This window comes from Mastacembelus armatus, chromosome 10 (assembly GCF_900324485.2).
Source record: "Mastacembelus armatus chromosome 10, fMasArm1.2, whole genome shotgun sequence".
NCBI lineage: Eukaryota > Metazoa > Chordata > Actinopteri > Synbranchiformes > Mastacembelidae > Mastacembelus > Mastacembelus armatus.
In genome coordinates, this window is record NC_046642.1 from 6,722,951 (window position 1) to 6,734,862 (window position 11,912).

General features: G+C 36.5%; 2 protein-coding genes across 2 annotated transcripts; both read right to left on the minus strand.

Moving 5' to 3' along the window:
- Nucleotides 1-515: 515 nt before the first annotated feature.
- Nucleotides 516-6,772, minus strand: LOC113144091 (uncharacterized). The gene is made up of 7 exons (XM_026329798.1): nt 6,668-6,772; nt 3,739-3,855; nt 3,236-3,580; nt 2,777-3,121; nt 2,169-2,287; nt 1,059-1,123; nt 516-841 (listed from the first exon to the last, which is right to left on the minus strand). The coding sequence occupies exons 2-5, from the start codon at nt 3,779-3,781 to the stop codon at nt 2,229-2,231; spliced, it is 792 nt and encodes a 263-aa protein (XP_026185583.1). The 5' UTR covers nt 3,782-3,855; nt 6,668-6,772; the 3' UTR covers nt 516-841; nt 1,059-1,123; nt 2,169-2,228.
- An 82-nt stretch (nt 6,773-6,854) lies between these two features.
- On the minus strand, nt 6,855-8,721 carry LOC113144090 (uncharacterized). The gene is made up of 5 exons (XM_026329797.1): nt 8,635-8,721; nt 8,116-8,460; nt 7,690-8,037; nt 7,077-7,170; nt 6,855-6,993 (listed from the first exon to the last, which is right to left on the minus strand). The coding sequence occupies exons 1-4, from the start codon at nt 8,672-8,674 to the stop codon at nt 7,079-7,081; spliced, it is 825 nt and encodes a 274-aa protein (XP_026185582.1). The 5' UTR covers nt 8,675-8,721; the 3' UTR covers nt 6,855-6,993; nt 7,077-7,078.
- Between the last annotated feature and the right edge of the window lie 3,191 nt (nt 8,722-11,912).

Here is an 11,912-nt window from a genome sequence, read left to right on the forward strand (position 1 = left end):
ACAAGTTGGTGTAAGTCATAATCTGACAACACAAAGTTGATTTTTCTGCTTCTAACTTATACTACTCAGGTTTGTCTCCGTTTTCTCACATAGCATTTTAGTCTGAAAGCAAATGCAGCCTGGAGTTCTCGATGACCAGGCTTTCTTACTGTTTTACTGATCCATTTAGCTCTCTAGGAACTTTTTCTGGACAGTATGTGTTTACACTGATGTCTCTGATATTGTTGTTATAAAACTGTTTGGTGCTATTTACTAAATCCTAATCATTTATGGAAACATCTTTCTTTTCTATACAAATCAACAGTTGCAACATACACAAGGCCATGGTTCTAAACATGCATGCATAAAAGTGACAGTACAACATACTAAGGCGAATGCTACAGTAAAATACCTTCAAATGCTGTTTTAAATGCTCTGTTAAGTAATCAGTAACAAAAAACTCCAAACTAATGCAGGCAGCGTTCAGTCTGGTGTCAACATTCTTTTTAATAGACATGCTCAGTCTTTTTCTGTCCTGTTACAATGATATATTGTATGTATAGTATTACTAAGTTGGCCAACTTTAAATTCAATTTAAACAATCTAGTTATAAGCAATGTTATTACAAAAAATAATATAGCTGAAATAACCACACAACAGTAATCAGCCATGAAGGCTCTGTGAGGAGCCTTTAGTTAGGTTTCATGTGTATTACAGAGAGGGTTACTGCTGTGTGTGTGCTGATGTGTGATACTGTGCTGTCACTGCAGAGTACACACACTCCTCTGTTGACCTTCTCTTCCCACTTTTTGCTCTTCTGGAGAAATCCAGTCCTGCATAGTTCAGTGTCTGCATCGGTATCCTGCAAAAGAATAATTGCATATCAATCAAATTGTTATAGATTATAAAAAAATCAAACAAGCAGAACTGAGTAGAATATATACAATAAGGATTTGATATTTAATTATAACCTCTTCGGCCTAATCGGCATATTTTAACCAAAGTTAAAAATCAAATCAGAATTTACCAGATCTCCCTGTACTGTACTTGAGTATCACGTTTATTTGAAACATGTTTACCCAGTCAGTTGACTGATCCACTGCTGGCTTGTCGTGTCCTGTATTATGGGCGACACTCATTGCTCCTGTAATGAAAACAAACCTTTTAAAATCCTCTCTATAGACTGGAAATAAGCTTACTTTTCTCACATTAGTCTGTCACTTTGATCAGTCTTACGTGAAAATGAAAAGATGAACAAAATAAGACCAATCAGAATTTCAATTATTTACTTCACACCTACACATTCACTGCTGTAATGTACTTGTACATAGAAATTTTAGGCATTCATTTGTAAATTTACCCCTTTATTTAAGGGGCACATACTGTAAACTAATTACTGTTTTGCTAACATTACATTTGACTGTTGTTTCAGTGTCTCACAATATTTACTGCACAATTCTACTTTGTAGACAAATTCTGGAGCCATAAAATGACTAGTTTTGGTGCAATTATTGCAGTTAATTAGTTATATAATTATAATTTTATTCTAAAGTTTGTTTTAATGTTGTAGTTAGTGTAAAATAGGTTTCATGTGTGTCTTGTTACCTCCCCTGTGTTTTACAGTGGTCGACAAGGGCAAACGCGCCGCAACAGCCAAAATGCATGTGCAAGGCCAAAACACATGCACTTTGCTGAGTTGTTTGGGGTCATGTATTGTGACACTGATGTATCTGACCAGGATTTTACCCCTGCATGTTCCTATTCTCATGTGACTTAACCACTTGGGTTTTTATGGACTTTGCTAGACTCTGTCCTTCCCCCTTCGAACTCAATGCCATGTGCCAAGTTTGTCGTGTCGTCTGTCAATCTTTTTTGTTATTGTCTTTTTTTTTTTTTTCCACCACCTCTTCTGTAGTAAAACCCTTTCATGAAACCATTTTGCTTCCAACATTGATCTGCATTAGGGTCCTCTCTCTGAATTAAACTTGGCGAGTTGTGACAAATGTTGCATACTTCTATTTCAAGTTGTTGATTAAATTTATTTTTTGTACAATAGAGGATCACAGATGTTAGTCATTATGAATGTCTATAAAAATACAACTAATGCAAAACTTTAATAGCTGATATATAAACAAATAAAACTAATTTGGTTTTTAACACAAATAGAACAATACCTTCAATGAACCTACCTTTGCATTTTTTACAGACTCTTCTTTGATTTATGTAGAAAATGAGTATAGCAGTCACGGTCACATAGCAGGCCAGCAGTAATCCCAGTGCAAAGACCAGTGTGTGACCAGTTCTGATCCTGGAATTTGAAGAGAAACATAAAAAAAAAAAAACCTCAGTTCATTGGCTACTTGGACTCATAACATCATTTTTAGTTTTTTTTTTTTTTTTTGAAATATATATCTCTAAAGACTTGTGCTTTTAGGACTAATGAGAAGTTAAATTGACAGTTATTCAGTGTCAGTGAAGTGTGATTCTCCCTGAGTTAAAGGTGCAATGTCAAAGGAAGTTATACCAACACGGTACAATGAAAAATCAAGTACATGAAAACATTTAGCAAGACTGTAATATTGATATTATTTATGAATTTGTATGCAATTTAAACTTAACTTAAACACTAAATTTAATTAGTGCGGCGATTTTAACAGCAGACAGTTTGATTTAGTCTACCAGGACAAGCACAGGTTGAATGGACCATGCCACAGCACTTCAAGCAAAATAACTGTGGAGATAAACTTATGGTAATGGTTAAGACATAAAAATATGAAATCAAATATTTTAGACATACTTGTGTCCACTTTAGTTCCTTCACCAAACAGGATCTGTCCACATGTGACCACAGCACAGTAGTAAGTCCCAGCATCAGAGGAGTCCTGTATAGTTTTGGACCAACTGTAGACACAGCTCCTCTCCTCTGGTTCATTGCTCCTGTTTCTGTGAGTGTAAATGACACTTGGATCAAATCGTCCTGATCCAGGTCTGAACCAGTGCACACTGTGTTCACCTGGACACTGGACGCTGTTTTCTTTGTTCTTGGAGAGAAGTGAACACTGGAGAGTCACTGAGTCGCCCGGCTGGACCGACTCAGTCTCTGGAGTTTGTTTCACGTAGACAGTTTTCTGCTCATTAGGATCTGTGTCAGTCCAATCGAAAATAAACACATCAAAGAGATTTAATGATCTAAATCATATTTATGCGTATGTAGTGAGAACTATTATGGACAGACATGGAAAGTAACAAATGTTACCATTCACAGCCAGGAAGACACCATTAGCAAGGCTTTGTGAATATGCTGTCCCATTTTGACAGAAGTACGTTGCCTCATCCTCTTTAGTGACATTTTGGATTGTAAGAATATACTTAGAGCCTCCTTCTGAGATACTGAATCGTGGATTGTCAAATTGTCCAGCAAGCTTTGGTTGGTTAAAGGATCCTACAGCAACTGTTTCTCCCATATATCCAAGAGACTGCTTATACCAGCGAAAGAACCTGCCTTCCTTTTGGGGGACTTTACATTGAAATGTAACATTCCCACCGACTTCAACCACGATTAGAGAGATCTGCTGAGGAACTTCTTCAGGTCGAATCAAAGCTGAAGAAAAGCAACAAAAAATAATTTGTTGCAAAGCAAAAAATATTTCACCAGACTGAAAACGTAGAAACTGAAATTCACAACATCTGAAAGATTCTTGTATAGCTACATGACTACACATCAGCAATAAAATCATCATAATTAAAACTTGCACTTACGCATTGTACTAAGAAGAATTACAGCTGCCACTGTGCTCATCATGGTAAAATGCTCTTCTCTTGCACTGCTGATGTCTTTCTTCTTGAATGAAGGTTTTGTAACAAGATGATCAAAGTCTACAAAGTGAAAATCCTCCTGATTGGCTGACAGGCTGAAAATGCACTTCCCCCTTAGCAAACTTAGCAGATTCAACTCAATGAAATTCAGTTTATTTGTATAGCACCAAATCACACTACAATCACCTCAGTGTGAGGTGATGCATCAAAACCGCTTCAGGTTTAGTCCAAACTCTTTATGTTCTCTCATTTATATCTTTCATAATTCTGCTCCAAGTAGTGTGACATACAGCATACATGTGTTAAGCAGGTTGGTGGGTTTGTAGAGCACCTTACTTTCATGCTTGAGAAAATATCTGATATCATACCTAGAATCAAACCTGCAATAACATTTTTTTTATGACTTCTTGCAGGCACCTGAAAGGTTGTGAAGATAATAGTATCAACTTTTATGTTGATACTGCATAACACTTTGTAGAAAATTAAGGTTTTTAGAGCTTTGTCACTGAAAACAACATGCAGCCACGTCTCTCAACTTGACTGATAGACACAGATGGTAACAACCTATTTTTCTAACTTTAACCTTTATGCATCAGAGACCAGATTGGTGTGCTGCAAGATACATAAGAGGCTAAATATACTGTAACCAGATTGTTGTAGTTTCACTTGACTGTATAGTTGCTCATTCTGTATAAAGTTTATCAAAACAAAACAATTTGAAGAATTCCTGGTTTTAAAAGCCAAACCCTACACAGGGAATTCCCATGTTTTGGTGGCACAGAAACAGGAACCTGTGTTTACATGGTTGAATGTTCAGATGTGTTTAGTCTTTAAGTGGCTCTACCATGTGATGTATACTGCTGTGATGTATACTGCTCCTATACTGCTTTAACTGCTTTAATAAGTTTTAATGCCACCCTCAGGCCTGTGTTACTTATGGAGATAGGGCAATGAGCCCATCCATAGTCCTTACTCCCTACAAAGCTCCAAAATATACCTGCTAACACAGCTCACTGATTCTTTAAATAAGCCACAAAACCTGTTTTTAGAACTCAAATTTTGTTCTAAATTAATTTGAAATTGACATATTTGTACTGACAGATTTTAGCCATCAAACCATGCTAAGGAACAGGTTTTTTTTTCATAAACCACTTATTCTGATAATAATCATTTAATTCACATGATTTATGTCAACTCTCAAACATACTAAAAAGTATGCTTTTTTTTTTTTTTTTTTATGTGTTCAGGACCACAAGGGTTTAAAGTATTTACCGTATAATAAGACTTTTCAGTTACTGATATGTAATAAAATGCCTTTGTTCTGGTGTCATGCTATACTGAGATCCCAAGTTTCTAAATTTTATTTTCTACCTTTGTTTTTAATGTTAAGACTATAAAAACTGTCATTGACACAATATTCAGACAACAGGATGTAGATCAGTTAACTTTAATAGATAAACAATATAAAAGAGTAAATAACATCTTTTTGAAAGTCAACAAAAACATGCAACAGAGTTTTGACAATCAAAAAATAAACTGTCAAAGATAATTTCATCATCGTGTGAGTGGCTTGTACAGTGTTTTTCCTCATGATTCTCATTATGAACAGTCACATGACATTAGAAAATTGTTCATAAATGCTATTGCAATATGTTTAATCTGTGATCAAAGTAATATGAAAAATGTATTTGAATTTTAACTAGACTGGAACTTGATGTCGATTTACTAGTCAGGATTTAAATATTTGTATTAGTATGGTTAAAGCCTTTATGAATTAGCATTAGAATATTTTACGGTGTTAAAACATATTTCTACATTAAGAGGTTATGGGTGGTTATGGGTTATTGTCATCTCTGTCAGAGACAGAACAGTTATCCCCTCATGCAAAAAATGTATTGTACACTGCAGCCACTTTGTTTTTTATGGAAGCCCTTTTCCGCCACTGGGATGAAAAATAAAACGACCCCCTAAGTCAAAATAACAAGATACTTTCTCAATATTCTGACTTAGGCTGGGGACACACTCTTTAAGCCAGATTTCATGCCATTTGTCTAAACAAATAATTGGTTCTGCTTCTGATCGGGTCAAAGCCTCGATCATTGTTTGATATTTATGATTCCTGGTTGGCAGAAGCTCCAACAGAAAGGTCAATAGCCAATGAGAGCGAGCATCCCGGAAAACGTCACCAATTGGATGTCGTGTACCTTTACATCTCTCAAACATGGTAGCAAATCAAAACCAAACCAGGACCAAAAGGAGCATAAGCTAGAAAAGGAGCTAAGTCAGAATATGGAGAAAGTATCTTGTTATTTTGACTTGGGGGGTTGTTTTATTTTTCTTCCCAGTGACGGAAACTGGCTTCTGTAGTTTTCCTTAGCTGCCAGCTGCCTAAATAAAACTCTTGAAATGCCTAAATTCATCCATTGTCATTTTATCTACATGAACTTGGCATGGGCCTCATTCGGAAACACTGATATGTCTTTTGTATTTGTATGGAGTTTGAGTTTAATCTACCAGTTTTTTTTTCTCCTGTTTTGAACCTGTTTCTGAACAGATCAGCTTGCTTCACATCAGGCCCAACACGACATATTGGTGAGATTTGGTAGTTTATCACATCAGCTTCTCTTTAAGTGTCTCCGTTTACCCATAACACCATTCTCTGCATTGGCCCCAAAGAGCCATTGCTGTGTATATTTAAAGAACCATAATTGCAACATCTAGTCTAAATCAAAGCACAACTGACAGGAATTAACACACACTCTATGCCTGCAATACATTTTGAGATGGCTTTCTTACATCCAGTATAACAAATTGCTGATTTTTTTTTCCCCTGACAATCAGTGAATTTCAGCAAACAGAAGTCAGTACTTACTTAGTCAAAATATATATCTTTTTCTCCATCCTGTTCCTTTTATTTGTAGAGAAATCCTGCAATAGAGTAGTTCAGTGCCCTAGAGTCTCCATCCTAAAAATAAAGATATTACATAGAGCTTGCAAGTATGCAAATTGTGACAGCATCACACTTTGCTTTAATTTGCAAGTCCACCAGGCTTTAGCAAGCTCCTGCATGTTTTGGTTGGTAAAACGTGTCAACCTGAGTAAAGTGGGAATGATGTCATGCTGCAAATTTAGTCAAAAGGGCCCATGAACTCAACACCAAATGTGGTGTCTTCAAAGCTTATTGTGGTATTCCACACCCTGAAAATTCAAAATGTTTTAATTAATAAAATGTATGTAAGTATATTTGTATAATACATCTTTGTGGTTTTACTAAACCTTACCTTCATTCTCTTGAGAAAATAAGGATGGCAATCACAATAAGGCTTAGAGCCAATAGCGTCCCAAGCACAATGACAGCTGAGCCAAATTCTTGCCCTGAAAATAGAAAAAAAGTTCAAGCTGACATTTACCACTTTAGTCCTCTCAGGTAGAAATTAGTGGTAGAAGATGCAAATCCTATGTTGGTTAAATTATTCATTCCATCGAGATCCATCCATGATCTATACCTGCTTAGGCCTAATTAGGGTCACAGGGATCTGCTGGAGCCTATCCCAACTCTCTTGGGGTGAAAGGCAGGGGTACACCCTGGACAGGTACCAAGTTCATGTTTGTCTTTGTTTAGTTTTTTTTGTTTTTTTTTTTATATGAAATGATGACATAAATGTAGAACACAGTCCAAAAGCTAGGGTTTTGGTTTTGTATCTCAGGCTGTGCCATCAGAAAGGTAAAGGATGTACTGACCTTTTCATCGATCATTTATCACTTCATCATTAATCAAAGTGGCCTCTACAATGGACAGTTATTGATTCTCTAACAGACCTTAATTTAATTCATTTTTGTAATTATTTAAATATATGAAAATACCATTATATATATACAATTATGAAAGCATACTTGTGTCCACTGTAGTTCCTTCACCAAACAGGATCTGTCCACATGTGACCACAGCACAGTAGTAAGTCCCAGCATCAGAGGAGTCCTGTATAGTTTTGGACCAACTGTAGACACAGCTCCTCTCCTCTGGTTCATTGCTCCTGTTTCTGTGAGTGTGAATGACGCCTGGACCAAATCGTCCTGATCCAGGTCTGAACCAGTGCACACTGTGTTCACCTGGACACTGGATGCTGTTTTCTTTGTTCTTGGAGACAAGTGAACACTGGAGAGTCACTGAGTCGCCCAGCTGGACCAACTCAGTCTCTGGAGTTTGTTCCACGTAGACAGTTTTCTGTAGATTTTTATGATCTGTGTCATTCACAAGATGAACTAGTTATTTGGATAGTGACAAACTCATAACAAAGACAAAATGATCATGTACTTTACCGTTCACAGTCAGAACGGTGCCATTAGTAAATCCCATTGTGTATGCTGATCCAGCTTGACAAAAGTATGTAGCTTCATCTTCTTTGCTCACAGTTCTGATGGTAAGATGATACTGAGCATCTGTTCTTGTGACTGAGAATCTTGAGTTGTCAAATTGTCCAGTAAGTGCTATTTTAACAAAAGTTCCTGTAGCAACTGTTTGGACCATGTGTCCAAAATTCAGCTTATACCAATAAAACAACCCGGCTTTGTCCCCAAAGATTGGACATGTCAGAGTCACACTGTCACCAGGCTCAGTGACAATCACAGAGATTTGCTGAGGAATGTCTTGGGTTTCAGCCACAGCTAAAAAAGACGAATAGCTAAGAGTTAGACTTAATTTAGGCAAGAGAAAAAAAAAATTTCTATCTGCATACTGTATGCATAGAACTATTACTAGTTATCACATACTATGTTTTACTTTTCTTGTTTACCTTTGTACATTTCTGCCTTTGCATATTATATAAAAATTGCACTTACATGCTGAAAGAACGATCAAGGCAGCCAGTCGTCCGATCATTGTGACGCAACAACCTTCTCTTGCACAACAGCCAAATGAAAAATGTAGCTGCAAGGGTTTCAAAAGTAGAACGCATACTGATTGGCTGAAATGCAAACCGCACACATAGGTGTGAAATCATCAAACTCATAACCATGCCCCCTCTTCAATTATATATTTCTTTTATTTTCTTGTATTGGAAGTGAAAGAGTGCTACTTTAAGATAAACAGATATTAAACAGTTCTTGACAAAAAAAAGCCGTATTACATCAGAATTATCTTTATCTGGTTGTGTATGGGAATTCATTTGTGTTAGGACCCTTTGGCATTCAGCTTCGGACTATAAAAGTGTTGAACGAATGCAGGATATGGTTTTAATCTGGTGCAGTGACCTTGTTTCAGTAATGTGATTACTTGTTTTTGATGAGTAGTGGATGTGAATAACTTAGTCACTCATTCCGGTAAATGCTTTAGTACTTTTTTAAATGAATAATAAATAGTTCTAGTTTTTAATAACTTGCCCAACACGTGTCTGGAATGCTGTAATACTTTGAGAAAATAAGGATGGACTGTGTTACAAAACATACATGGACAGATTTGTACTCGTTTCATTGATCCTGTTTGCAAAATATCCTTGTACAAATGTACAATTATAGCTGAGATACAAAGTAGAAGCCCATTAACGTAAAAGTACATTTATATGTTGAAAAGCTGTACATGAAGAAACTACCGTCTAATCTCAACACTTTACAAACGTGATTTGTATTGAAAATGCCCAACAAAGCCACACACAGCAGCTACACTGGAAGGCAAAAGCTGCAGCAAGCCTTTTCTCTGCCTTTGACCAACCCCTGAAGTTGTTTACTCAGAAGAGACCCAGCTATAAGCAGCAACAGGATGTGTAGTGAGGTTAGAGGTACAAGAAGGAAAGCACTGAAAGAGGCATCAAAAAGCTAGTTTTATTTTAAGAAGTGTACAGTGCATGGTTGTTTTATCTTTTACTTACCTTGATATGTGCTTGATTGTAGTGTAAGATCACATACATAGTACAAAATCTTGGTGACTCTGAGCGTAAGGAGAGGTGCAATAACAGGATTAGCAGTCAAGCTTAGTTTACTCATATATGTTCAGGTATTGTGGTGTATTTACATGTTAGTTAATCTTTTATTCAGACTGATTTAAACCAGTGTAACAAAAAGTTTTTTCATGTGCATTCTCGATTGACATTAGGTCCAGAAAACAAACTGCAGTGTGAGCTTTTTTTTTTTTTTTTTTTTTTTAGAGATTTTAAGCAGGTCAAGGTTTTTAATAGCTTATCACAGTGATGCACACATATAAACATTTTCAACCATATTTCAAATCAAACAAAATATAATTTTTTAATATAACAATTTATAGGCTTGATATTTGCACAGGCACTGTGCATCACACTGCCTAGAAAAGGAAGAGAAATTAGTTTTGCTTCAGCCAGTTCCACCACACAGTCATATAATAGTCGTCTATATGGTTTTCATCTGCGCTGCTGGGACGTCATGTGCCTGTGAGAACGTATTTATCAAAGGTCACTTTTGTCTTCATGTTCTTTCAAGGAGGTTTTAGAAGCTATTTAAAAAAAACATTTTATTTTTTAAATGTCTTCACACCATAAATAAAAGATGGAGAGTTTGAGTTCATGACCTGAATATGTGAATATACTTATCAGGTTGGTTAATTAGTTGACCTGCAGATAACAGATAAAAACAAGTTAAACTGTAAAAGTTACCGTTAGAGCTATGAGACAGAAAGGACAAACTAACAGCAGGAGGGTCTCAAAGATCTGGGTGGGATCAGTGAATGAGTAGCACTTCCTGGTCTCTCACCAGCACAGTACAGGCAAATGCACTGTAAGCTCTGACTGACTGGCAGTTCATTACTGTTACTCTTGCTTAGCTCAAACACCCACCCATTCCCCACCAAGCCCTCCCCTTGCCTTACAACCAAAATGTGAGAATGACAATAAAAAGTGGTTTTGAAATCACAACTCATTTTGGCGGCCCTACCACAACAGTGTTTAACTTTCCATGCGTCATTTCTGTGCGGTGACCGTAAATGTATTTGTGTACATGCATATATAAATAAAAACGTCATAAAGTACTGGGTGTTATTGTACTGCATTCCTTTTCTTGTGTCTATCTCAGGAACATGAGTGATGGACATCCCATTTCATTATGTCAGTTACCTCAGTACTTTAAGCTCTTGTGCAGAAAGGTTTTATTTTTGTAGTGAGTAACATGTTGTGTCATGACCAGAAGGTTTTCAACAGCGTAAGGGGACATCTTCCTCCATGTGTAAAGCACAGATGTGTGAATCTGAAACTCTGAATTACTGTCGACACTGAAGATAGTGTGACAGCCCTCCCTCACTCTGTGCTGCTGAGCTCTGCTGTGCTCATCCTGCTCATGTAAATACACATTTAGAAACATATTACACAAGCCACCAAACAGAAAAGGTTTATTTTAAGCTTTATCTGCTGTTGGTTTGGTTTACACCAAAAGATGGCAGTGATGTAAAGACATCAGGGAATTTGTGTCACCACACAGTGCTATGAAATCTCAACACGCAACCCCAAATGTGAAAAACCACAGATAATGCAACCTACAAATGTTAGTTAATGTGTAATCAAATCTGTGATTCATGCATTACACACGGGAAATTCGAGCCATATTTAAACAGCATTAATTACAAGGTCACAGTAGGAATGACTTCTCTTAAGTGATAATTAAAAGGCCATTTTTAATATTTTTATCTTGCGTTGCATCTTGTTTGTCTTGTATATATCGTTTTATGCTTATGAACATAATCCAGTTCTTGCTGTTATCAGTACCAAGTGTTTTAATTGACCTTAACCAGTGCACATATTCTAGAGAAATAATTGAGGCATCAAACATAAAGTGAAAAAAACGTAGGGTTTCTAGCTACTTGGTGATTTAGTTGTTTCAAGCATCTTGGAGAACTTGCCATGGTTTCTTCTGTTGTTTGATCAGTCTTCTGTTTTCTTCACGTAATCCCAGACTGGTTATGAGATTGAGATCTGGGCTCTGCAAGAGTTTTTATTCGTCTTGTCACTGAACATAGTTATAGTATAACTGGCAGTATTTTTATGGTAGGTGTGATGCTGGAGAATGAATTTGGAACCAGTCAGATGCTGAGGTGCATGATGAGATAAGCAATTTAATATCTAAAGTACCTAAAACCTTTGTGCATTCTTGTAAGTAATTCA

Bases quoted from the DNA above. Each gene is read 5' to 3' on its own strand.
- LOC113144091 (XM_026329798.1), bottom strand. From the start codon at position 3,781: ATGATGAGCACAGTGGCAGCTGTAATTCTTCTTAGTACAATGC. The intron at 3,581-3,738 runs GTAAGTGCAAGT...GCTTTTCTTCAG, and splicing joins AATTCTTCTTAGTACAATGC to CTTTGATTCGACCTGAAGAA. The intron at 3,122-3,235 runs GTAACATTTGTT...GGACTGACACAG, and splicing joins TGTCTTCCTGGCTGTGAATG to ATCCTAATGAGCAGAAAACT.
- LOC113144090 (XM_026329797.1), bottom strand. From the start codon at position 8,674: ATGATCGGACGACTGGCTGCCTTGATCGTTCTTTCAGCAT. The intron at 8,461-8,634 runs GTAAGTGCAATT...CGTCTTTTTTAG, and splicing joins CTTGATCGTTCTTTCAGCAT to CTGTGGCTGAAACCCAAGAC. The intron at 8,038-8,115 runs GTAAAGTACATG...TGAATGACACAG, and splicing joins CACCGTTCTGACTGTGAACG to ATCATAAAAATCTACAGAAA.